The sequence below is a fragment of the Myotis nattereri genome, assembly GCF_964212035.1.
Source record: "Myotis nattereri genome assembly, chromosome: 5".
Lineage (NCBI taxonomy): Eukaryota > Metazoa > Chordata > Mammalia > Chiroptera > Vespertilionidae > Myotis > Myotis nattereri.
Window position 1 is genome coordinate 106923030 of NC_138080.1, and position 27406 is coordinate 106950435.

Consider the following 27406-nt stretch of genomic DNA (forward strand, 5'->3'; position numbering starts at 1 on the left):
GGCCTCCCCCGCCTCAGTCCCGGGACTCAGTCCCACGCCAGGTCCCCCGCCCTGGAGGGGCCCCGGGCTCAGGCACAGGCCTGTTCACACCTCACTTCACACTGGAGTCCTTCAGCAGCAGCCGAGGAAGCCCTCGCAGCCGCAGCCTTGACGCCCGCCCTCACCACCGGCCCCGACCGGCTGCAACTTGACTTTCCTTCCTTTCTTCTTATCTTCGGTCAGGGAGGACGAGTGCCACCACTGAGCACGGTGACCACGGCCTTGACCCTGCCCGGGGCTGCCCGCTGCTCGCTGCCCGCGGCCTCGGGGACCGGGTCCAGGAGGGGCGGGGCTGGGAGCGGACTACGCGGGGAGGGGCGTGGTTAGGGGCGGGAAGGGGCGGGGCTTGGGCGGGAAGGGGCGGGGCCGCGGGGTGATGGCCTGGTTGTCGCTGCCGCGGCTGCCGTCTCCTCAGCAGCAGGAACTGAAGTCCTCGCCGCCGTCGCCCGGGTCGCCGCCGCCGCCGCCGCCTGGGTCGCCGGTCGCCCGCGCGCTGGCCCGGCCGGGGCCCGCAGCCATGGAGGACTTCATCGTGATCTCGGACGACAGCGGCTCCGAGAGCTCGGAGGGCACCCGCTCGGGCCGGGCGCGGAGGCTCCGCCGGGCCCTGTCCCGGACCCCGGGCGCGCTGCCCCGCCGGACCGTGGTGAGTGAGCGCGCTCCGCGGCCGCCGCGCCGATCCGCGACCGTCCGCCCGGCCCTGGGTCCCCGCGCCCCCGCGTCCCCGCCGCCCGCCGGGTGGCGCCGCACAGCTGCAGGGGCTTCCCGCCTCGCCGCCTCCCGGCCCCGCGGAGCGCGGCGGGCCCGCACGGGGGCGGCCTGGCCTCCCGGCTCCGAGTTCAAGCCCGAGCGGCCGGGGGCTGGCGAGGGGCGGCCGAGCACATGGGCGACGTCCCACGGCCGGCGGGGGCGGGGGCGGGGGCGTGGGGCCCCGGGGCTGCCCCGACCGCGAGGCGGCCCGCGGGCGCGGGCGATTGTTTGGCCGCTGGTGGGTGCAGATGTGCGGGGCGGCCACGGGAGCCGAGGCGGGCGGCGGGCGGCGGGCGGCGGGCGGCGGGCGGTCGGGCCTGGGCCGATGGGGCGGCGCTGCAGGCCCGGCGGCCGCGCGAGGGGCCGGGGTCGGAGCTGTGCGGGGGGCGACTCCTGTCGCTTAGCAAACGTTCGCCGCGCCCGAAGGAACCCGGGGGGACACCTGCCCGGTTTCTTTCCCCCTCGGCCTCCTCAGTCTTTGTCCTTCGTCCCGAGAAGGTGAATGAGACGTCTGCGGCCCCTGCTTTTCTAGAACCCTCCACAGAGACTTGTTGGACCCCCTCCCACGGGCCAGGTGTTCTCGGGGAGGGGGACACAATAGAGAGCACGCCGTCCGGGTCCCCGCTCCCAGGAGGTGGCAGAGCCAACAGGTGGCTCCGGAGTGCCCACGGGGGCGGCGGACAGGCTTCTATCCGAGGTCGTCGGCCTCGGGCCGCCTCCCGACGCCGCTCACCCCGAAGGTAGAGGAAGGATCGCGCTCCTGTTATCTTATGGGTCCCCCATGTGCCGTGCAAGGAAACCACCTTTCTTCACACGCGAATACCCCTTCCAGGCCGCTCTAGCCTCCGCGCCTTCATGCCCCTTCCCAGCAGCCAGTTTGACCCCTCGGCCTCCACGCGAGCCCCCTGTGACGGTCACTGGAGAATGAATGGCGTGCCAAACGAAGGGACGTACAGTGCTATGTTGCGTGGTTCAAGCCGGAGGGGTTCGCCGTAAATCTCAGTAAAGACTCCAGATGAGATGGACAGACAAGAGGGTTTCACGGGAGAAGTGAGCCACCTGGGTAGGTGAATGGAAGTCCCCAGCACTGTGGCAGTGAGCGGGGCATCATAGGTCCACAATGCATTTTTTTTTTTTGATGGTGGGGGGTGGTGGGGTGGTGGGGGTGAAATAATGATTGAAGGAAAGGGAGAGCGAGTTCAAGAGTGGGAGCAGGCTTGATGTGGACGCGGTGCTGCATTCAGCCTGAACCTGCTGGGCGCGAAGAGCAGCCGGGAAATGTACATGGCGGTGGCCGGCCCAGAGAAACCGGTCCCGGAGAACCGGCAGAAGGGAGAGATTTGGTGGCCATCTGTATAGAAAGCACCGAAGACCTAAGAGTGACGGCGGAAAGAGGTGGGAGGAAGAAAATACGGCAGAATCACTCGGCCGCCCTCCCTCCTGGTTCCCCCTCTTTCCTGCTGCCCCTGTCTCAGTGCCCCTTGGACTTGGCCCTTCCTGCCCGCTTCCCTCACCCTAGTCCGGCTTCCTTCTTCGAGCACACAGGTGGCACCTTACCCTAGTCCAGTGATGGCGAACCTTCTGAGCTCGGCGTGTCAGCATTTTGAAAAACCCTAACTTAACTCTGGTGCCGTGTCACATAGAGAAATTTTTTGATATTTGCAACCATAGTAAAACAAAGACATATTTTTGATATTTATTTTATATATTTAAAAGCCATTTCACAAAGAAAAATCAACCAAAAAAAATGAGTTCGCGTGTCACCTCTGACACGTGTGTCCTAGGTTCGCCGTCACTGCCCTCGTCTGTTGTGTCTGTCGTGACTCTTCACACACACATGCGTCCACTCTCCGGCAAGAGCATTTTGATCTTGAGCCTTTGGAGTTGAAGGGAAATGAAGGTCCAGTTCCGGAGAGTTCTACCCAATTTAAATCTTGCTTCTCTGGATATTTTTTACTTCAGCTTTCTAAAAACTCCAAGCTTTTCTCCTTTTATCTTTCTTGCCGATTAGATAAGGGCAGTTGGATAACCGGATAAGGATAACCGGATAATCCTGTAAAAGACCAGGGGCATTGAGAGACTTGCAAGGTTTTAAAGCCTCAAGAGCCTTTATCTCACTTTTCCTGAAGGCCCTGAGGTCAGAGAGACCTCAGCTGTGTGAGCTTTGGCCAGATCTGTCACCTCTCTCAGCTTTTGCTTTTGGGAACATGAATACCTTCCTGGTAGAACCCTGAGAAGATTTGCAGTGAGGCAATGCAAGGAAAATGCCCAGCATAGATGAGAGCTTTTGCTACACTCTCTGTTGTTTCTCAGCCAGTCCTGACCTTCTCACACTTGGCAGGAATGAAATAAAAGGAACAAGTTTTACAATTATTTTTTCTCTTTTACAGTATGGACTGAGGGGAAGCAACGTGCTTAAATTCAGGAAATCAGAAAGCTATCTCCAATACTGTAGTTAATATTTTGAACTCCTGGGCTTCACCTGGGCTTTAGTGCTTCACTAAGTTGATGAAGTTTGTTTTTAATAATCTTTATTGCTTTTTCTTTTCCACGCAGAACATGTACAGATAGTCGATTAATTTTTGGTTGACCTATTACAAAAAAAATTTAGAAATGTATGTAAAGAAGAAACTTTAAATTGCCCTTAATCTCACTATCCACAGGTAATGAATGTTAACATTTTTTTTTAATGTTAACATTTTGATGTTTGTCTTTCCAAACTTGGATCTGTAAATGTGCATGTATACTCGTACATACCCATGTATCCCCCAATATTTGTTTTTGCAAAAATGAAGTCTTGCTATATATGTGTGTTTTTTGTAGCTTGCCTTTTTCTATTTATGTACTTTTATCTCTTTCCACATTAATAAATACATGTCTTTACCAATATTTTTAATGTATTTTATTGTACAGATTTATAATTATATTTGTAATCTATTAATGGGTATCATGCTGGTTGTTTCTAAATTTTCTCTATTATAAATAACCCAGTGAGGAATTCCCTCATAAATAATCATTTCTTTGTTTCGGATAAGAGCCTCTTGGATGTGAGATTGCTGAGTCAAAAGGCATGTCCTCCTTTGAGAGCTTTTGACATATATTGCCTACAGAATTTCCTACAGAAATTGTGCATCAATTATAGTCTCATCATACCCCTTCCTTCACTGCCCAGTCACCCCTAGATATTGTCATTTTATTCAGTAAGTATTTATTGAATGCAGAGGGCCCAGCAATGAACGAACCAATTGAGATTTCCTTGTAGTCTGAGAGACAACCAGCTAACAACTACACAAATGTAACATCGGGTTATATACAGAGTGTTAGGAAGAAAAATAAGGCCTTTTCATCTTTGCTGATTTGAGGCCCAGATTCTGTGAGCTATCATGGTTTTAATTTTTAATTTTTTTCCTTTGGTTGTGATTCACTCTTTCAATAAGTATGTTCTCAAGGGGAAAGACAAGCAATACACAAATAAGTGAACAATATAATAGAGAGTACTTGGGTGGGATTGGGTACATCAGATTGTGTTTTCAAAGAATGTCTCTCTGAAGAGTTAATAATTGATCTGAGACCATAATGACAAAACAGATTTGTTATGAGAAGGTCTAGGAGAGTGGTCGCTAAACTCATTAGTCAACAGAGCCAAATATCAACAGTACGACGATTGAAATTTCTTTTGAGAGCCAAATTTTTTAAACTTAAACTATATAGATAGGTACATTGTTATTAACGTAATTAGGGTACTCCTAAGGCTTAGGAAGAGCCACACTCAAGGGGCCAAAGAGCCGCATGTGGCTCGCTATCCGGAGTTTGCCTCTAGGGGAATAAGGTAGGCGCAAAGGGTGCAGCAAAAATAAAGGCTTGGAGCCCGGCTGGTGTGGCTCAGTGGTTGAGCGTTTGACCTACTCTTTTGAAGGTTTCAAGACACCTGTGGGTTTGCCAACTGGAGATGCCAGGTGTGATGTTTGTACTGAGTTTATAGGACAGGGAGGAAGTCCTCACTAGGGACACAAATTTGTTGTCATTAGCACGTCACATAGATTATAGTGATTTGGATGTGATCATCTAGGCTCAGAGGCCACAAGAAGAATATCCAGGGCGCCCTTGGCCTACGACCACAGTACTGCGCCCAGGTGAAGGCCAGGGGTGAAAGAACAGCTAGTGAGGCTAGAGGTCAGAGAGTATGCTCAAGCAGGTTGCCTTTTCCTGGCCTGTTGGGGTGTAAATATTACGTACATATTAGATTCATTATGGGTTGAACTGGGTCCTCCCCAGTTGAAGTCCTAACTTCTCACTACAGAATGTGGCCTTATTTGGAAATAGGGTCATTACAGATGTAATCAGTGAAGATAAAGGCATATGGAGTAGGGTGGTTCCCCTTTATCACCGTGTGAAGTCAGAGGAAGAACATCTTGTGATGATGGAAGCAAAGATGGGAGTTATGCAGTAGCTGCACATTAAGGACTGCTGACAACACCAGAAGCTAAAAGAAAGGCATGGAACAGATTCTCCAATGAGCCTTTAAGAGAGCTTGCCCTTGCACACACCTTGATTTTGGGCTTCTAAACTTCCAGAACTGAGAGGATAAATTACTATTGTTTTAAGCCAGCCAGTTTGTGGTAATTTGTACTAAAAAACTAATAATAACAGCCCTTTGTGTCATACATGTTAACATTTTCCCCACAACTTTTGATTATCTGTACAGGAGTTATATATATATATATATTTTTTCAATCCTCACCCGAGGACATGCTTAGAGAGAGGGAGGGAAAGAAAGACATCGATGTGAGAGAGAAACATTGACTGGTTGCCTTCCATACGTGCCTCAACCAGGGATCAAGCCCGCAACCCAGGTTTGTGCCCTGACTGCCAATCAAACCCTGAGTGGGAATCAAATCGGCAACCTTTCGTTGCACAGGATGATGCTCAACCAACGGAGTCACTCTGGCCAGGCACAACAGTTACAAATTTTTGTGTAGTCAGTTCTGTCACTCTTTTCTATTATTTGATTTCTGTCTTTGTTGTTATGCTTAGAAAGGCGTTCCTCACTCTTAAGGATATAAAAATATTCTTCACATTTAATTACTTCATTAATCTACCTGGAATTAGTTTAAAAAAAGGGATAAAATGGTAATCTAATACTTTTCTTCTAGATGGTTAGTTGTCTCCTCATCATTTATTGAATTATCCAACCTTTTACCCAGTGGCTTGAAATATTACCTTTACTAAATGGTAAAGTTTTACATATTTTTGTGTCCATTGTGGACTTTGTATTCTGGCCTTTTTACATGCTGTTTTAATAAAAAGTAGAAGAAACATTTCATTACTCTTCTTTTTTAGAATTTTTCTGTCGAGCTTTGCATATTTATTCTTTCAAAAGATAAATCATTTTGTCAACTTCTGAATAATTTTTACTTTTAAATTGGGATTACACTCAATTTAGAAATCTATAGTGTGTGGTATTTTACTTAATAAAGCATAACATTTGTGTTTATGTATTTGTACATCTTTTTTCTTTGCTTTATGTTTAGAAAAATCTTTCCTGTCCTGATTATTTTCCTGTTATTTTGCCATCTCTTTTTAATGCTTAGTCCTTTATTCATCTGAAATGTTTTATATGGCATGAAGTATGCCTAACGTTTAACATAGACTATATTGCCTTATTTCTAAGAGAGCACTGAATGGAAGACTTGCCAATTTAAGAATAGCTTTTCAGGAAAAAAGGAACTACACACAAAATTTACACAATAACTATAAAATGCATCCTGATTGTAGATGTATAGGGAGAACATTCTGGATATTAGAGTGTATGTTGTTAATCAAGTATGATGTTAATCAGTTATCCAGGAACAATTTTTTAAAAATATATTTTTATTGCTATCACAGAGGAAGCGGGGGAGGTGGGGAGAGAAACATCAATGATGAGAGAGAATCATTGATCAGCTGCTTCCTGCATGCCCCACTGGGGATAGAGCCGGCAGTCTGGGCTTGTGTCCTGACAGAATTGAACTATGACCTCCTGGTTCATAGGTCAGTGTTCAACCACTGAGCCACACTTTTGTGGGTTTTAAAATTTTATTTATTTTTGTGGTTTGATAATATTTTTGGTATCTGGGAGAGCAATTATCTGTCCTTCCTTTCTCTCCCCCTCCACCCCCAAGATTTCTTGGCTATTGTGCCCACTTATTCCTCCAAATGAACTTTAGAATCATTTTGTCAAGGATTGAAATAGATTAGGGTTTCTTGGGCCAATAATTCTTTGTTGGGGCAGGCTGTCACATGTCCTGTGGGATTTTAGCAGCATCTTTGGTCTCTACAACTCGACGCAGTAGCAGCCCCCCACTTGTGACCACCAAGAATGTCTTTAGACATTGCCAGATGTCCCCTGGAGGACAAAGCTGCCACCAATTCAAAATCACTACATTAGATTTGTAAGCTAATTAAAGAATTAATATCTTTATAACATTGTCTTCCTAATTAGAAGCATAGAATAACTCAATTTAAAAAATATATTTTTATTGATTTCAGAGAAGAAGGGAGAGGGAGGGAGATAAAAACAACAATGATGAGAGAGAATCATTGATCAGCTGCCTCCTGCACGCCCCCTACTGGGGATTGAGCCCACAACCTGGGCATGTGTCCTTGACCAGAATCGAACCCGGGACCCTTCAGTCTGCAGGCTGACTAGCCAAACCTACCAGGGCAGTATAACTCATTTTATGAGGTTTTATTCTTGGCAATCAGACTTTGTTTGGGTCCAGGTCTTTCTTATCAAGGAACTAGTGTTTTGATCCTGAATGACTACGTGTCACATAGGGTTGAACACGTTATCCGGATGAGCATCACCCCCACTATAGGTGGCATTCATGCCTCACACCTTGTTACGTGCTTTGAGTGGACTAAACTCATGTAATCTTCACTATAGCGCCACGAGGTAAATACTGTTATTATCTCTATTGGGGGAAACTGAGGAAGCTTCCCAGGGAGAGTAAGATTGAGACCAGTAGTCTCAATCTCAATATCCTGGGGTAAATTTGTGAACCTCTCACCAGGTTTCCAAGGGAACATCCTCTAGGGATGCTAGAAATGGTTGAGGGGGAGAATGCAAGTTGCAAAATACAATTTTTTTTTTAATCCTCACCTGAGAATATGTTTTTATTGATTTTAGAGAGAGAGGAAAGGGGAGAGAGAGAAAATTAATGTGAGAGAGAAACAGCGATTGGTTGCCTCCCATATGGGCCCCAACCAGTTGAACCCAAAACCTAGGTATGTGCCCTGACTGGGAATTGAACCCACAACCTTTTGGTGTACAGGATGACACTCCAATCAACTGAGCCACCCAGAACTATAATTCTGGTTTTTTAAATGTGTGTTTTTATAAGAATAGACAGACCAGGGTTTTTTAATTTAAAAATTACTTTTTTAAAACCCTGTCATTTATTTAAAATATATTTTTAAAAAATCACTTAAAAAAAAATCACTCTTCCCTGAAATAGTAAGTTCACTGCTGTACGCAGCCATATCCCCAATATCCCCAGCAACTAGCTTATGCCTTAAATAGAGTGGGTGCTCAGTAACTATTTATTTAAGGAGAAACTGAATTCTTATTGTTAGTATTCTAAGAAATCCTTTCTGATAAGTTATGTTATAACTAGAGGCCCGGTGCACGAAATTCATGCACAGGTAGGGTCCCCAGGCCTGGCCGGTGATCAGGGCCGATTGGGGCCTTCCAGCTGCTGGCTGGGGCCTTCCTTCCCCACCTGCCGGCTGCCAGCCAGAGCCTTCCTTCATTCCACACTGCCCCCTGGGTGGTCAGCGCACATAGTGAGTGATCAAACTCCCAGTCAAAATCCCAAGGGGACACTTTGCATATTAGCCTATATATATATATATATATATATATATATATATATATATATACACACACTAGAGGCTCGATGCACAAAATTTGTGCAAGGGTAGGGCCCCTAGGCCTGGCCTACGATTAGGGCCAAAATCTGCAGGGCGACCAGGGGGCCCCTGCTGGCACCCTCCTTGGCTGGCCTGGGGCCTGTGGGCTGGGGGCAGCTCCTGCATTGAGTGTCTGCCCCCTGGTGGTCAGTGGGCGTCATAGCAACCGGTCATTCTGCCATTCAGTCTGTTTGCATATTAGGCTTTTATTATATAGGATTATGTTAAAATACTCTCTGTGATGAGAGAGCCAAGGGATAAACACGGAATCTATCCCAGGCTAACATTTTTTTTTAAAGATCAGGTGGGCGTCACAGAGAGCCTGGGCACACGCCCAGAGTGGGTCTCTGGAATGACCTCCAAGCCCAATATGAGGACACCAGTGCCCACCCAAGGCGATGGAACGCTTCATGAATTTTCATGTCATCCTTGCACAGGGACCAAGCTAATCTCTGTACTGTTCCAATTTTAGTATATGTGCTGCCAAAGCAAGCACCAGGCTAATTTTTTTTATAAAGACTTTTTGGAATTAAAATATGGATATGTCATGAGTAGAAAGCAAAATTCACCTACATTTTGAATTTAAAACATCAGATGTCAAAATAATTTGGAGTTTAAATCAAGGTCAGTTTCCCTTAAGGCTGAAAATGACTTCCTCATCTTCCATTAACAGCTTAATAGCTTTATTAAGATACTAGTGGCCCGGTGCATGGATTCATGCACATTGAAAGGAAATTAATTAGAAGAAATATTTTAATATCGCTATTCTCCCTTTCTCTATAATGGAAATGTCAATCAAATTAATGATCAACAATGACAGATAGAAACATGCATGTGATTGGTGCCAGTGAGAGCTTTATATGTATTGCACATGCATGAGTCAACTTAGCCTTTTCTATATATAGAATAAACTTGCTTAATTAGACCTGCTTTCTGATTTAGCTAAAGTTTTTTCAGCCCAGGGAAGCACCCCAACTACTCTTTCAGGTAATTGTCAGCAACACAGCAATCAATATCAACATGAAGCAGATTATTATTGTAGATCACACAGGGAGAACAAAGGGTAAACTATTTAACTGCAGCAGTGTTGACTATATTCTGTGCAGTGAGAAAACCTGAAGTCATTGTCAGTGTCCACCATTTTTTACTTTTTTTCGGTTGGGTCAAGTTTCTAAGCTTTCTAAATCTCCATTTTCCAGCTAATGAAAAGAAAATAGAATTCCACTGAGTCTCCTATCTACCTACTGCAGGACTTCTGTGAGGATCGAATAGGATGAGGCATGGGAAAACGCATCACAGACATTTGGTTAAAGTGTAAAATGTTTGCACCTGGCTATAAATCAAGTCATGTTCCTGGACTGAAGAAACTGAAAGGAGGTTAGTCGCTAGGGAGAGGAAGCCAGGTTTTGCTACATGACATCATTACTGGACAGACACTTAGCATATTAGCCTTTTACATATATATAGATAATTCCATACCAGATAAAATTCCCTGAGTTGTGCAACCACCACCATTATCACTTTAATAAATTTTTCTTTACTCCAAAAGGAAGTTCTGTACCCTCCAAGGATTCTCTAGGTTTTTTCTTTAAAGTACACAATCATATATTTTGAAAAAAAATTTACCCATTTTAAATTATAAAAATTATAAACAGGAAAAAATTCAGGACATCAGTAAGAACCACCTCTGTTCATTCCCACTCTCCCAAGATAACTAACAGTTTTTGTGTATTGTTCCAGAACTTTTTTGTATATGTACATAAAAATATATGTGTCTAATTTTTTCCCAATGGAATCGTACTTTTTAAAAACCATTTAATATATTTTTGTCATTTAAAAAATATTAGGCCTGGCCGGTGTGGCTCAGTGGTTGAGTGTCGACCTTTGTACTGGGAGGTCACAGTTCGATTCCTGGTCAGAGCACATGCCCAGGTTGCAAGCTCGATCCCCAGTGTGGGGCATGCAGGAGACAGCTGACCAATGGTTCTCTCTTGTCATTGATGTTTCTGCCTGTCTCCCTTCCTTGCTGAAGTCAATTAAAAACTAAATAATAATAATTTATAAAAAATATCAGTATCATTCCTACTATTGTCCATTTTGCTCACAATGGTATTCCCAGTGCATAACATGGTGCCTGGCACAAATATTCACTCCATGCATATTTTATTAGCTGCATCTTATCTAATACTAGAGGCCCAGTCTACTCCCTCCCTTCCCCCGTCACCTGCTGCCGCAGCCACTGCCACCAGCCAGTGTACTCCCTCCCTTCCCCTGGCTTGCCCCACCCCCTGGTCAAACTCCCTGCTGAACTCCTGGTTGAGGGGACAATTTGCATACTATGCTTTTATTATATAGGATTAAAAAAACTAATCAGCCGAAACCGGTTTGGCTCAGTGGATAGAGCGTCGGCCTGCGGACTGAAAGGTCCCAGGTTCGATTCCGGTCAAGGGCATGTACCTTGGTTGCGGGCGCATCCCCGGTGGGGAGTGTGCAGGAGGCAGCTGGTCGATGTTTCTCTCTCATCGATGTTTCTAACTATCTCTCTCCCTTCCTCTCTGTAAAAACTCAATAAAATATATTTAAAAAAATAAAAATAAAAAAACTAATCAGTCTCTCATTGAATTGAATTTTTCTTTTATGTTTTAGATTATGATGTGATGAACTCTTCATAAAAATATGTCTGTAGGATAGTTTCTTACAGTGGAATTTTGGAATTAAAGTCTAATGTGTATTTATAATTTTAATATATGCCACTGTTATGGACATACTGTTATTCTTTGTGGGATCCATTGGAATTTTGTATAGATTTATAGATTAATTAGAGGAGAACCAATACTTTTTAAATTTTAAATGTTTTGTTTTAATAATCCTATGAATGGACAATCTGAATAGACCTATATCAAAGAAATTTAGTCATAATAACCTTCAGTATCATAAAGCACCTGGCCCAGGTGTATTCTACTAAACATTTTGTTTATTTTTCCATTGATTTTTTATTTATCTATTCTATATACATATATATATATATATATATATATATATATATATATATATATATATGCCTAAGCGACTGTTCGACCGTTCAACCATTCATCGGTAACTATGATGTGTACTGACCACCATGGGGCAGACGCTCAACACACAGGCATGGAAACATGGAACAGACTGATGAATCTCAGAGGGAAGGGGAGAGTGGGGAGGGCGGGAAGAGATTAACCAAAGATCTTATATGCATACTAGAGGCCCAAAACCAGCAGGCCAACATCCCCTGAGGGGTCCTGGATTGAGAGAGGGCACAGGCTAGGCCGAGGGACCCCACTGGTGCACGAATCCATGCACCAGGCCTCTAGTTTAAGTATATTTTCATTGATTTCAGAGAGGAAGGAAGAGGGAGAGAGAGAGATACAAACATCAGTGATGAGAGAGAATTGCTGATTGGCAGCCTCCTGCATGCTCCACACTGGGGATCAAGCCCACAAACCAAGCATGTACCCCTGACTAGAATTGAACCTGGGACCCTTCAGTCCACAGAGTCAAACCAGCTAGGGCTCTATTGATTTTTAGAGAGAGTAGAAGAGAGGGGGAGAGATAGAGAGAGAGAAACATCAGTGTGAGAATTCTCTTTTTAAAGTCACCTGGGTCTGGCATTTTTTGGAAGGAAAAAAAATTTATTGATTTGGTTTATAGTTAAAGGACTATTTTGACTTTATATTCTTGAGTCAATTTTAAAGTATCTTTTTATTACGGAAAATTTCAAACATGGAAAAATGGAGCAAATCATGTAACGATCTCCCATATACCAGCACCCAGTTTCTTAAGTCAATTTTGCTAAGCTTTATTTTCCCAGAATTTATCTATTTCATCTAAGTTCCCAAGTGTTTTTGACAAAGTTATTCGTAATATCTTCTCTCTTTTTTTTCATCTTTTTTTACCTTGAAAACATCTATAATTTTGTCCCTTTTCATTCTTGATGTTGGTTACTTGTGCTTTCTCTTTGTTTCCTTAATTTTCTTATCAGATGTCTGACAATATTAAAAGTCTTACTTATTGCCCTGACCGGTTTGGCTCAGTGGATAGAGTGTCGGCCTGCGGACTGAGGGGTCCCGGGTTCGAGTCTGGTCAGGGGCATGCGCCTTGGCTGCGGGCACATCCCCAGTGGGGGGGTATGCGGGTGGCGGCTGATCGATGTTTCTCTCTCATCGATGTTTCTGGCTCTCTATCCTTCTCCCTTCCTCTCTGTAAAAAAATCAATAAAATATTTTTTTAAAAAAAAGTCTTACTTATTTGGGGGGGTTGGGGAAGGAGGCCGACCAGGAATCCAACTCCCAAATGTTTGTTTTACAGACGGACGCTACAAGCAACTAATCCAACTAGGGCTGGACTTTTATTATTATTATTATTATTTTTAATCCTCACCCGAGGATTTTAAAATTGATTTTAGAGAAAAAGGAAGGGGTGGGGGTGGGGGGGAGAAAGAGAGAGATACATCGATGTGTGAGAGAGAAACATCTATCTGTTGCCTCCTGTACACGCCCTGACCAGGAATCGAACCTGCAAACCTTCTGGTGTATGGGACGATGCTCCAACTAACTGAGCCACTGGCCAGGACTATTAATAATCTTTTAAAAGAACAAACCTTTGACATTGCTCTTCTCTGCTGTGTTTGTTCTTTTGTTCATTTCTGCTTTCTTTGGGCCTGTTCTGTTCTTTTTCTGTTGTCTAAAGATGTGTATGTAGCACATTAATTTCCTTTCATTCTTCTTTTCTAGTTAAGTGTCTGAGTCTCTAAATTTTCTTCTAAATTGCTGCATGTCTCATTTTTGTTATTGTTTAGTTCTAAAGTTTTTCTAATTTCTATGATTTCTTCTTTGATCTATACGTTATGTGGTCATACTTCTAAATTTGCAGTTGTGTGGAGTTTTCCCTAGTTATTTTTTTTTTGTATTGATTTTTAACCTAATAGTATTTTGGCCTGAGTATTATCAATCTTTTGGCATTGACTAAGATGTATTTTGACTACTAGTATATGGTTAATTTTTGTAAATATTTCATTTGGTTGGGGATAATTGTTTTACCTGAGCAAAAGCTTGTTAAATATGTTCAAGTTTTTATATACTTAGTAATTTTTTATTTTCATAATTGACCAAAAAAGATTTGTGAAAATTTCTCACAATGACTGGATATTCTTTTTCTCCTTTTACTTTTATCTGGTTTTGCTTTATGAAAACTATGTTATGAGGTATATAGTTTTTAAATCGTATCTTTTCGTTGAAGTCTATTTTATCTGATATTAATATAGCTACACTGGCTTTCTTTTGGTTGGTTTTTCCTTGTTATATCTTCTCCCATGTTTTTACATTTATATATTAATTCTAGCTTTTATTGGATTGGTTTATCAAAGTATCTAGTTCAGGGGTGGGCAAACTTTTTGACTCGAGGGCCACAATGGGTTCTTCAACTGGACCGGAGGGCCGGAACAAAAGCATGGATGGAGTGTTTGTGTGAACTAATATAAATTCAAAGTAAACATCATTACATAAAAGGGTGCGGTCTTTTTTTTTTTTTTAGTTTTATTCATTTCAAACTGGCCGGATCCGGCCCGCGGGCCGTAATTTGCCCACGGCTGATCTAGTTAGTCCTTATGATGAGAAATGGAACTCTTTTAAAAAAAATACTGCAGTTGATTTGCTAATATTTTAGAGAGGATATTGGCATTTCTATTCATGAGTGAGACTGGTTAGTAATTAGGATGACATTATTTATTATACACACCGATACACTTTTGAGAGTGAAAGGGAGTGCTGATAATAATTGCCCTAGGACAACAGACATAAACTAGGAACATCCAAGGCAAATAAGGAGCACCTTTCAATTTTTCTTTGCTTTTGATTGCATTTTATTGCATTATGCGAGGTTTGCAAAATGAAGCAGGAAGCTTATGTGCCTTTTTACAATGATCTTGAATAGGATAAATAACTTAATATCTGTTTCTCTAAGTTTTGTAGAATTTGTTTTTTAAGAGTCATCTGGCCGAAACTGGTTTGGCTCAGTGGATGGAGCGTCGGCCTGCGGACTGAAAGGTCCCAGGTTCGATTCCGGTCAAGGGCATGTACCTGGGTTGCGGGCATATCCCCAGTGGGAGATGTGCAGGAGGCAGCTGATCGATGTTTCTCTCTCATCGATGTTTCTAACTCTCTATCTCTCTCCCTTCCTCTCTGTGAAAAATCAATAAAATATATTAAAAAAAAAAAAAAGAGTCATCTGAACACAAGAAGTAGGTAAGAGTGATTGTTTCCTAGGGAGTGTGACTGGGCTCAGAAAGAAAGTGTTTACCTTCCACCTTTTGTATTGTTTTAATTTTTCAAACCCTCTCTATGTTAGGGTTTGCGTGTTTGTCTCTGCTAGTTAGCTGTATAACCCTCAGGTAAGTGACCTCCTGTCTCTGAACCACAGTTTCCTCTCTGCACAATGGAGGCGATCATGCTTCCCTCATAGGGTCATTGTGAAAATTAAAGGCATGTGAAAGCACTCAACGTGTTCTTAGCACACAGTAGAGTCTTTTATATTAGAGCCTCTTTTTCTGCAGCTTGTCTTTAAAGGCTAAGGTTTATCTTCTTAGATCAAGCTGAGACTATCTACTTGACCCTTTGTCTTCTCACAATCCTTTGACAGGACTTCATTGACTTAACCAGAGAAACCAGACCAAGGCCAAAGGATCGCAATGCAATCTGTGTGATTGACCTGACAAGAGCTGAGGAAGAAAGCAGACCTATTGCCACTCTTGACTTGACTCTAGAACCCGTTGCTCCTTCCCAGAAGGAGTCAACCAATCTTCAAACATGTGCCAGCCTCTCCAGCAAAGAGGCGATGGAAGGGCGGGTAGACAGAAGCTCTTGGCCTGCAGCACGGAGAATCATTAACAGCGACCCTGTGGATTTGGACCTTTTGGAGGAAGCCACATTTGAAGGCTCCCAACCCCCTGCATCCATCAGTGGGGACTCTGTTTATCCAGCACAGCCGAACTGTAGCTCAACTGCATTCAAAGATGACTTTAGCTTCTTGGCAGGCCTAGAGCTATCTTCAGATGTTCACTCCCTCTCTCCAATAAGCAATAATGGTCACAGCAGCAATCACAGGGTGCCCTTGCCATGCCCACAGCAAGATGTACCTTGCCCACCACAAGCCTTGCCATGCCCACTGCAAGCCTTGCCATGTCCACCACGAGCCTCCTCCTGCCCACCACGAGCCTTGTCGTGCCCATCACAACCTGTGCCGTGCCAACTACAAGCTTTGCCTAACCTGCCTCAAGAAATGCCATGCCCTCAGTATATGTCATGCCCTCAGCAAAATATGACAAGCCCACCTCAGGACTCATGGCATCCTCAACATTTACCATGCCCATCTCAGGACTCATGGCATCCTCAACACTTACCATGCCCATCTCAGGACTCATGGCATCCTCAACATTTACCATGCCCACCTCAGGACTCATCATGGCATCCTCAACACTCACCAAGCCGACCTCAAAATACATCATGGCATCCTCAACACTCACCAAGCCGACCTCAGAACACATCATGGCATCCTCAACACTCACCAAACCGACCTCAGAACACATCATGGCATCCTCAACACTCTCCAAGCCCATCTCAAGACTCACTCTGCCCGTCTCAAGACTCTCCGGGCCTACCTCAACGTGTACCTGGCCCACCTCAAAACATATCCTATCCACAAGATGTGGCACACCTGCAAGACATGCCACAGTTACTGGGAGACAAGGCACAGCCACCAGATATGCCACAGTCATCAGGAGACATGTCACAGTCATTGCGAGATGCTCCACGGTCACCAAGAGATGCACCACAGACACCAAGCTATGCACCGCAATCACCAAGAGATATACCACAGTCACCAAGAGATATACTGCAGTCACCAAGAGATATACTGCAGTCACCAAGAGGTGTGCCACAGTCACCAAGAGATGCACCACGGTCACCAAGAGATACACTGCGATCACCAAGAGATACACCACAGTCACCAAGAAGTACACCACGGTCACCAAGAGATGTACTGCGGTCACCAAGAGATGCACCGAAGACACCAAGCTATGCACCGCAATCACCAAGAGATGCACCACAGATACCAAGAGATGCACCGTGGTCACCAAGAGGTGTGCCACAGTCACCTAGAGATGTGCCACCATCACCAAGAGCTGCACCCCAGTCACCAAGAGGTGTGCCACAGTCACCAAGAGGTGTGCCACAGTCAACTGGAGAAGTCTCACATTTACCAGATGTGCTGCGTTCACCTGGAGACATGCCACACTTGCCAGGAAGCAGGCCTAACTCTCCCCCAAATGATGTACAGAACCATGACACTCCTATGGATGTCTCAGCTCCGTCTTCTCCAAGCTGCTCTCTCAGCCCACAGTCTCCACAGTCTAAAACTTACTTAGAGAAAATTCCCTGGCTCTCTGTCCCAGAAACTCCAGCCAGAAAGGAGATAGCAATGTCAGAGCCTGCCAACCCCGGGTCTGCCCACATACAAGCACGAACACCACCAGGCGTGTTGTACCACAGACCCTGCCTGCATAGACTGAAGTACTTCTTACGACCTCCGGTGCATCACCTCTTCTTCCAGACACTAATACCCGATAAAGACGTAAGAGAGGTGAGCTAACCCTGTGGTCGGCAAACTGCGGCTCGCGAGCCACATGCGGCTCTTTGGCCCCTTGAGTGTGGCTCTTCCTAAGCCTTAGGAGTACCCTAATTAAGTTAATAACAACGTACCTACCTATATGGTTTAAGTTTAAAAAATTTGGCTCTCAAAAGAAATTTCAGTCGTTGTACTGTTGATATTTGGCTCTGTTGACTAATGCCGACCACTGAGCTAACCTATCTTCCCCTAGGGCTTAGATGCCCTCTGAACAGACCTAGAATAAGGTTAGTATGCTAGCAGGAATCCATGCATGAGAGAACATGCCCAATATGAACTTGACATTTTTATCTTTCCACTATTTGTGAAACCATTTAATGTATGACAAATGCTTATATTCTGAATCTCAGTTTTTTAATCTATAAAGTAGGAATAATAATATGTATTTCTTTTTTTAAAATATATTTTTATTGATTTCAAAGAGGAAGGGGGAGAGAGAGAGAAACATCAATGATGAGAGAGAATCACTGATCAACTGCCTCCTGCATGCCCCCTACTGGGGATTAAGCCCGAAATCTGGGCATGTGCCCTTGACCGGAATTGAACCCGGGACCCTTTAGTCCGCAGGCCAGTGCTCAGTCACTGAGCCAAACCAGCCAGGGCAATAATAAGTATTTCTTAAGGTTGTTGTAAGAAATGAGGATAAGTTCAATGTACAAAAATTGTTTTATAATTATTGCTGTTATTCCCATATCAAACTTCTTAATGTTTGTTCTTCTTCTGGTTATGAAAATAATATATGTCTATTATGAAAAAATTGAAAATACAAAAGAGCATATACAGAAGAAAATCACTATAATTCCACTACCCAGATAATAGAAACCACTTTCACATTTTTCTCTCCCAGACTTTATATACATACTTTTTTGGGTGAGAAAACAACTTAATATTTACTAGCAACTCAAAAAAAGAAAAAGAAAAAATCGGATTCTTCTCCTAATAAAACATATTTAAAAATATATTTCTTCCTCTATTTCAGTACCTGATAAGCTATTATAGCTACCCCAAATATCTTATCACCCTCACCCCAAAATCAGCTTAGGCTAGCTCTTGACTCTTTTGTGCTTTTCTTTCTATGCTATATTTTAACACAGATGAAATCATGTTATATGTATAATACTGAATTCTTATTTTTTAACTTAATATAAGCATTTGCCCATGTCATTGAACATTCTTAGATAAGGCCTTCCAGTCTTTAAAAAAAAATATGAATATTTCAAACTTTAAAAAAAAATATGAATATTTCAAATGCATGTAAAGCTTTGCTGTCTTCAACCTGTTTCAGAACCTCTTGTTTTTAAGTCTGTAGAAAACCCATCCTAATTTATTTCTCTTTATCTCTACAGAACAAGGCTCAAAAATTAGAACCCATCCCCCATCGAAGACTAAGAATGGTAACAAACACCATTGAAGAAAATTTTCCCCTGGGGACGGTGCAGTTTTTGATGGACTTCGTGTCACCCCAGCATTACCCACCCAGAGAAATTGTGGCTCACATCATCCAGAAAATCCTGCTCAGTGGCTCTGAGTCCGTGGACGTCCTAAAGGAGGCCTACATGCTTCTCATGAAAATTCAACAGTATGAATCTTAGATGTGGGCAAACCTTCTAGGGAGCCTAGACTGGGGCATAGCTTTCTCTTGCCTAGGCCTTATTCAGCTAACCATTAGAGAGGGTGCCTTAGTATACTAGTGTTATTTGGATTACTAGTTGACAGGAAAGCCAGTCCAAACTGGCTTTAACAGGTAGTAAAAGAGAATTTAATGATGCACGTTACTAGAAACCTAGGAATAAAACGACTTAATTCAGTTCAAAAACAGTTACAAAGACTCATGTTTCAGCTCTGCTTTGCTTCTGTTTTCAGGCGTCATGTGGTAGCCTTCTCAGTCTAGCTTTTATGACACTCTGAGTGGGAGAGGGAATCTGCTTCCTTTACAATCACACAAGAGTTCTGCAATGGAGTCTGACAGGATTTAATCGGCATAACCTACAACATGAGCCCATCTGTGAGACAGTCCCTGTGAGCTGAGGGGTAGAAGTTACTGGCCAGTGCGCTTCATAGGCTTCATCCAGGGTCCTGTGGTAAAGCCAGGGGCTCACTAATGAAAGTTGATTTCCTCCGGGCAAGATTGGGCCACTAATGCCTCCAAAAGAGAAATGGACACTGGGTGGCAAAAAAAGAAAAAGAAATTCTACTACCTTCAGTTGACAGTAGTGTATCAAAGGGGGGTGGCAAAAGCACTCAGGATAAGAGGAGGCTTCTTGCTTCTACCTCCTAGATCCCATCCCTTCTCCCACTAAGGTCTCCAGAACACTCACTTCATGTCACTTGACTTTCAGGCTCCATCCAGCTAACGCCAAGACCGTGGAGTGGGACTGGAAGCTGCTCACGTACGTCATGGAGGAAGAGGTAACGTCAACGTTACGAGGGTGTGTCTTTTGCAGAGGAAATTTTAACTAGAAACAAAAGTAACAACAAATCTGATAGTAAGGTCTTTGGCCATTATTTCCTTTATACTCTCATCCCCATCAGATAATTCCTACTGAAATGGTATGTGCTGGCTTCTAATTCAAGATTGAGGACATTCACTTATCCCTCTCTTTCTTGAGGTCCCATGAGCAATAATCGTAAATGAGTAGGGAAAGTCATAAATCCATGGCAATGAAAATAAGGACATTAGATCTGAATGAAGATGGGAAGAGGAGAGGTAAGAGTGATGACTGATGAAGCCAGGCAGAGAAAGGCAGAGGCTAGAGTACATACGGAAAGGGCTGCAGCCAAGGAGGGAGGAAACCTGCCCAAAGGACATGTATGCATGGCCAGTGGACACAGACCACAATGTGGTGAGGGCCGGGGGGGGGGCGGGTGGGGACGGTCTGGGTGGAGGAGGGCAAACAGAGACATCAGGGACATGTGTAATGTCAACAATTAAAAAAATAATAATAATAAATAAAATGGTGATGGTGATGGTTGCAGAACTTGATATATTTATAACAAATCATTGAGTTGTACATTTAAAATGGATGAATTTTATGGTTTGTCAATAAGTTGTTTTTAAAAATACCAAAATAAATCAATTTGGGAAAGAAGGGTATTCTCAAAATTCAACACCATTCTTGAGGAGATCAAAGAAGTAAACTGATAATGTCAAGCAATGTAGAAAGGATATAAAAGAAGCTTTAAGAAAATAAAAAATCTTCACCAGAAACAAATGATTTTCTTAGAATACTATATGGATCTCCAGTGTAATAAATAATTTTAATATGGTCCTCACACTGTGAACACTATTTGGTTATCATGTTTAAAATCAATTTTTTACAAAGCATGGAAGACAATTTTATTAGTTTTGACAGTAGAAAATAGAAAAGTATAGAAGATAAAGGTTGGGAAGTGAAAAGAGATAGCATCTCTGAGAATAGTGGGGCTATTACAGTATCCTTATCTTACAGCATAGAGATAGAATGTATTATTTGTAGGTGTTGGAACATAAATTGAGGTAGTTATTTTAGGAAGAGAACTGGGATGTGGCATAAATGAGATAAATCCTCATCTAGCATAGCAGAAACCAATAGGTAATGTCTAAAGCTGATAAAAAAAAATAGTGTGATAAAAGCATTTTTTAAGAGATATTTAGGGTAACCTTCAGAAGAGTTCAGGCTCTTCCCTGCAGGGCACTGGAGGGGCTATGGAGAGGTGTCACTGGAAGACTCTTCATAAATCTAGCACACGTACTTGAGTTTTTCAAAAGCATTTATATCAATAAAGATTAGAGAAAAAAATTATACTTTAGAAGACAAAGGTATCCCATCCCCACATCCTCCAAAGAAAGAAATGGTAGAAATACTTAGAATGGTCATTCTTCTTCCTGTTGACCAAGAGTTTGGTTTCTAGGAAACATGCCTGCCCTGTGGTGTTTGAAAAGTCCCCACAGAGGCCAGAAATGGTTGGGTGCCCGCTCATTCTTTGAAATTTCAAAGCCTGAGTTCCCAGGCCTGGATCCCAGCACTTGTCTCCTAGGAAAGGGAAGCTGCTGACTGTGCGTGCCGCCTGCTGGGTGACAGGTACTGACATTGGCTTTGGTTAGAATGGGCACCACAGAAATCACAGGGACACTGAGACTCAGAGGCCTAAGCTAATAAGAGGATCAAACACAAAAATCCGTAAATGAGGTCCGTGTGCCACCAGAGCCCACGCTCTCTACCCGCCCGGGCGGGCTTTCTCAGGGAGGGTCTTCTCACCTGTAACAGAAAACCCACCGCAGACTTGCTTACACAGTAAGGCTGCGCATCAGCTCACATTATAGAAGGTCAGCGGCCGGGGGGATGTCCTGGTTGCTTGATCTAGCAGTTCAGCAGAGTTATTGGGGAGCCGGTTCCTGCCTCTCTGTTCTGAGAGCTACAGTTAAGGGTTTATTCTGAAACTGATAGATTTAGTGAGAGACTCACTTCCCATGGTCATCTCTTACCATCAGAAAGTCTGCACTCCTGAGCCTCCAGGAATGTCCTATTTGCCCTCTTTTGTAATGACCTAGTCTGCCTGCTCTCTCCCTTTCCAGTATAGACACACTGTTGACTTGTGGCCTTCCTTTGACTAAGTCTTTATGAGAGCCCAGTGCTCACTGTCACCCAGGAGATGAAATACTTCTCATTTCTCTCCCACAGGGACAACATCTGCCTGGGCGAGTCCTTTTTCTGCGCTATGTGGTCCAGACCCTGGAGGATGACTTCCAGCACACCCTGCGGAAGCAGCGCCAGCACCTGCAGCAGTCCATTGCCAACATGGTGCTGTCCTGTGACAAGCAGCCCCACAACGTCAGGTAACCGGCCCTGAGCACTGGGAGGGCCAGAGGCGGGGGGATAGGTAGGCCAGGGAACACCAGATGGGCGAGACCATCCAGAGCGGGTGGTGGGCCAGGGACAGTCACTGAAACCACAGACCGCCCTAAAACACATGCTCTCCGTACCAAGCGTATGCTGGGCACCAGAGCTTGCGTTTTTCTCTCAAGGCCATCAGACTTCCTTGAGTCTATTTCCCTATTGTCCAAACAACCTCAGGAGATCTAGGAGAAACCTCAACTCCTCTTAGTCAGTCTAGGGATAGAGAATTAGTAAGTAGAGAATCCTCAAAGAGCACAGGAGAGCATAGTTGGGTTTTAAATTAGAAAATACCAGTTTGAATGAGGGCAGTTCTGCCAACCATTCTGCTGTGTGAATGTAAGGCATTGGATAGAGTAGGCAACGGGAGACAGGATCCCACTCTAGCCAATGTTGCCAGTCACTTTCATTCCCACCTCTCCTGATGTGAGCCTCTTACTATACAGAGCGATTCTTGGGTTTAAAAACAGACATTTGTGCCCTCAAAATGCAAACCAGGTCCTGCATTTGTGCTTTATCAGATGGGAAAACTAGCTGTCTTTGATTCAGTAAGAGATGGATATGAGATTAAGGTTGTGGCTACATGGATGTATGTATGTATTTATCAAAACGCATCACACAAAACCTGTATGCCATTTATTGTATATAAATTATTCCTCACAGATAAGGTTTTAAAAGAGATGGTAAGTCAGTCTCCTTATGACCCCTTTGTACGGGATTTTCTTTTCTAACTGTGCCCACAACGGGTAAATTAGTTCCATAAGATTTAAGAAATATACTAGTCCCCAGTCCCTTTACCTGCATTTTCCTTTCCCACAGTGGTAATTACTTTCAACTCTTTCATTTGATTCTTTGGATATTTACATCTGTGTGGCTAAATAACCTGCTGTGTTGCTAATTCTTGACTTCTTTATTACTAGCTACTATCAATTTCCCACATGAAAGATGAGGAGTTGGCTCTTTTTGCTCCCTACCTCCTTCCTCCATACACACATTTCCCAGCCCCCATACCATTAATATAGTTATATCATAATTTTGTATAGGTTAGTATTTGATGTTTCTATTACTATGGCTATGTAGCTAGTCAGAGTTGAGTCAATACTAAACTATGATACCTTTTTATTTTCCTTTGAGTTGATAATTGCCTTAGTTTTAGTTTCCTTGTATTCTTTGTGCATATTGGAAATCAATCCCAAATTCTTTACTATTTGGTCTGAACCTCCCCTCAGATGTTTATTTGCACTGGCTAGTCTTACCAGTTTCTTCTCAAATATCTATGGTGAAACATTTTGGCCTCCTTTAATCTGGATCGATTGTCCTCTTTGCCAATCCTTACTGTAAATGAGGGAGTTCCTTCTGCCTGTTCCTAGTGTTAGACTCTTATTTGCTCTACTTCTTCTCTTTCTTGGTTCACTCCCTCCTTTCGATGGACCAGTCACCAGTAGAATCTTAGAAAGGTATGTGGGAAGTAAAATTTTTGAGATCTTGTATGTCTGAAATTATCTTCCCACAAATTGATTCATAACTGAGTGTAGACATTTAGATTAGAAATAACTTTCCTGAGAAACCAAGATGGTGGCATAGGTAAACACCGGAGTTTGCTGCCTCGAACAACGACTTCAAAAATATAACTAAAAGATGGAACGGACATCATCCAGAACCACAGGAAGGCTGGCTGAGTGGAAATTCTACAACTAGAAGGAAAGAGAAAAGCATACCGAGACTCAGAGGAGGCACAGTGCGGAAGTAAAATATTAAGGTACAGAGGCGCATGCAGAGCAGGCTGGCGGCTGAGGGCGCGGTTGTCGTTTTCAGTTGGGAGGGAGTCTCAGGCTCCGAGCTCCATTTCCAGGCGAGTCTCTGGGGACCCAGACTCATATGGGAGAAGCGGGACTTTCTGGCATCGGTCGGAACTCAAGGGCAGCTTTCTCTCGGAGGGGCTTGCAGCCATTGTCGGGACACTGAGAAGCAGGGCCTCTGAGAGCAGCCATAACTGCTAGCCTCGCCCTGTTGATCCTGCCCCGCCCAAGCCCTGCAGGGAGACTTTTGCTGGATAGCCTCAGGCAGAGGCTAGATTAGCACCTCCCTAGAGATCCAGGAGCCAGTGTACCCAGAGGTCAGAGTGGGACCATCCAGTTTGCGGCTCCGTGGAACCATAAAGGACATACTCGGGGCAGACTCAGTGAGCACCAAAGCCCCATTGAAGCAAGTCTTGCCCCGGTGTGGTGTCTCCAGCACAGAAGTTCTCCCACTGCAGACACAGCTGATTTTCACAGCCAATTGGCCTGGAGGTCAATTCCTCCCAGTGATACCTACAACAATCAAGGCTTAACTACAACAAGACTGTGCACAAAGACCACAAGGGGGTGCACCAAGAGTGTCCTCCTCAGGTAACTGGGGAGGCTGAACCACTGGGCCCTAGAGGACACTTAACACAGAAAACCACTTTATCAACATAGGAAACCATAAAAAATGCGGAGACAAAGAAAAAGGACACAAATGACAGAAATGGAGGAAAGCAAACTACTAGATATAGAGTTCAAAACCACACTTTTAAGGTTTTTCAAGAATTTTCTAGAAACTGCCGATAAACTTAATGAGACCTACAAGAAATCTGATGAGACCCTCGAGGTTGTGATAAAGGACCAACTAGAAATTAAGCATCCACTGACTGAAATAAAGAATATTATACAGAATCCCAACAGCAGACTAGAGGATCACAAGAATCAAGTCAACGATTTGAAATACGAAGAAGCAAAAAACACCCAACCGGAAAAGCAAAATGGAAAAAGAATCCAAAAATACGAAGATAGTGTAAGGAGCTTCTGGGACAGCTTCAAGCGTACCAACATCCGAATTATAGGGGTGCCAGAGGAAGAGAGAAAGCAAGATATTGAAAACCTATTTGAAGAAATAATGACAGAAAACTTCCCCTACCTGATGACCTGATGAAAGAAATAGACTTACAAGTCCAGGAAGCGCAGAGAACCCCGAACAAAAGGAATCCAAAGAGGACCACACCAAGACACATCATAATTAAAATGCCAAGAGCAAAAGACAAAGACAAAACCTTAAAAGCAGCAAGAGAAAAACAGTCAGTTACCTACAAGGGAGTACCCATACGACTGTCAGCTGATTTCTCAACAGAAACTTTGCAGGCCAGAAGGGAGTGGCAAGAAATATTCAAAGTGATGAATGCCAAGAACCTACAACCAAGATTACTTTATCCAGCAAAGCTATCATTCAGAATCGAAGGTCAGATAAAGAGCTTCACAGATAAGAAAAAGCTAAAGGAGTTCATCACCACCAAACCAATATTATAGGAAGTGCTGAAAGGTATCCTTTAAGAAGAGGAAGAAGAAGAAAAAGGTAAAGATACAAATTATGAACAACAAATACACATCTATCAACAAGTGAATCTGAAAATCAAGTGAATAATCTGATGAACAGAATGAACTGGTGATTATAATAGAATCAGGGGCATAGAAAGGGAGTGGACTGACTATTCTTGTGGGGGAAAGGGGTGAGGGGGACGCGGAAAGAGACTGGACAAAAATCGTGCACCTATGGATGAGGACAGTAGGTGGGGAGTGAGGGCGGAGGGTGGGGTGGGAACTGGGAGGAGGGGAGTTATGGGGGGGAAAAAGAGGAACAAATGTAATAATCTGAACTATAAAGATTGAATTAAAAAAAAAAGAAATAACTTTCCTACAGAAAGTTGAAGGAAATCTTCCACTGTCTTCTAGCTTCCAGAATCACTGTTAAGAAGTTATAAGCTACTTCGATTACTTTTTTTATGTAGTTTTATTACATCTGCATGTGTTCCTACAAAGTATATATTTTTATTTTTAGCTTTATATAAAAGGATATCATGCTATATGTAATCCGTTATTTAAAAAGTCTTTTATTTTTCACTTAATATTACAGAATACTAAGATTTGTCCATATTGTTACCTAACACTGTAGCTTATCCATTTCCACTATTATATAATATTCTGTTATGTGAATATACTTCATTTTCCTCCTGATTTCTAAAATTTCATGATTTGTTTTCACCTTTTTTTCTCATTCCTTGTAGATTTTTAAAAATGATTTACTGTAGTATTTATTAGTGGGATTTTTGAAAGATACAAAGTTAGCTGTGTGTGTTCAATCCACCGTTTCTGCCTCGGTTACCTAAGTGATCATCAAAGGAATTTTGACTGTATAAGATGTTTTTGCCTTGCTGACCTTTAGAGCCTACACCCTGTGTAAAATATGACTCTGCTGTACATACTTTAAACCTGGAGTGTTAGCATTAATAGATGATACCTAACAAGTGAAAGCCAGCAAGGACTTCTGTGGTCATTCACTTCAGCTCACCACCTAGTCAAGGGATGTTTCTGGTCAGGAAGCCAGAAATAGTGCTCTTAGACCTTGGAGGTACCTTTCAATGATGGTAACTCAGTAAATGTTGGTATCTTAGTTACGTGTATAACCCTACTGCATTTAGTGTGTGGTTTCCAGTAGACTTACGTACATTGAAAGTAGCCTAAGGGCCTTCTGTTGCCATTGGGGAATCCTAGGGGTTTAGGAGCCCAGGATAAGGCTGCAGTTCTGAGCACCATACAATCAGACAAAAGTTTAAACGTTTTCTTATCTGTTTTCCCTTGCAGAGATGTGATCAAGTGGTTGGTTAAAGCAGTGACGGAAGGTGGATTAACTCAGCCCCCAAATGGGAGTCATACCTGTTCGGGAACAGGCACCATGAAGGCCAGCAGTAGCCACGCTTCTCCCCAGCCTCCTCTGACGAAGAACACCACTCAGGTGTAAGGGCAGACGCTGCCTTTGCTGGGGCTGCTGGGATTGACTGTAGAAACAGCCCGACTCCTAAGAGCAGTTCCCCCAAGTTAACAAGCCCTGAAACAGAATGATTCTCACTAAAGACTGTCTTGTTTGATCAAAGGCTAAATTTCTAATTCCAAAGGTAGAACAACAGCAGATGCTTTCCCCTAGATGGATAGGACTCCATAAGTAAACACAAATTTATAAACTGAAGTGAAACAAAAAACGAGGATACAGCCCTCCCTTTCCTGGAC

At 43.5% G+C, this 27406-nt stretch overlaps 1 protein-coding gene across 2 annotated transcripts in view; it reads left to right on the top strand.

Annotated features, from left to right (window-relative positions):
• The first annotated feature begins 407 nt into the window (after positions 1–407).
• SIMC1 (SUMO interacting motifs containing 1) overlaps positions 408–27406 on the top strand; it is a 36083-nt gene continuing 9084 nt past the window's right edge. Inside the window, exons 1-6 of one of the 2 annotated variants that reach the window (XM_081092948.1) lie at positions 408–685; positions 15412–17409; positions 18801–19033; positions 19794–19863; positions 22116–22270; positions 26984–27136. In XM_081092948.1, coding sequence (XP_080949074.1) covers positions 416–685; positions 15412–17409; positions 18801–19033; positions 19794–19863; positions 22116–22270; positions 26984–27136 — 2879 coding nt within the window. In that variant the 5' untranslated portion in view covers positions 408–415. Of the gene's footprint in view, positions 686–15411; positions 17410–18800; positions 19034–19553; positions 19864–22115; positions 22271–26983; positions 27137–27406 lie in introns of those variants that run through there. The other variant, XM_081092949.1, reaches the window with a different exon arrangement.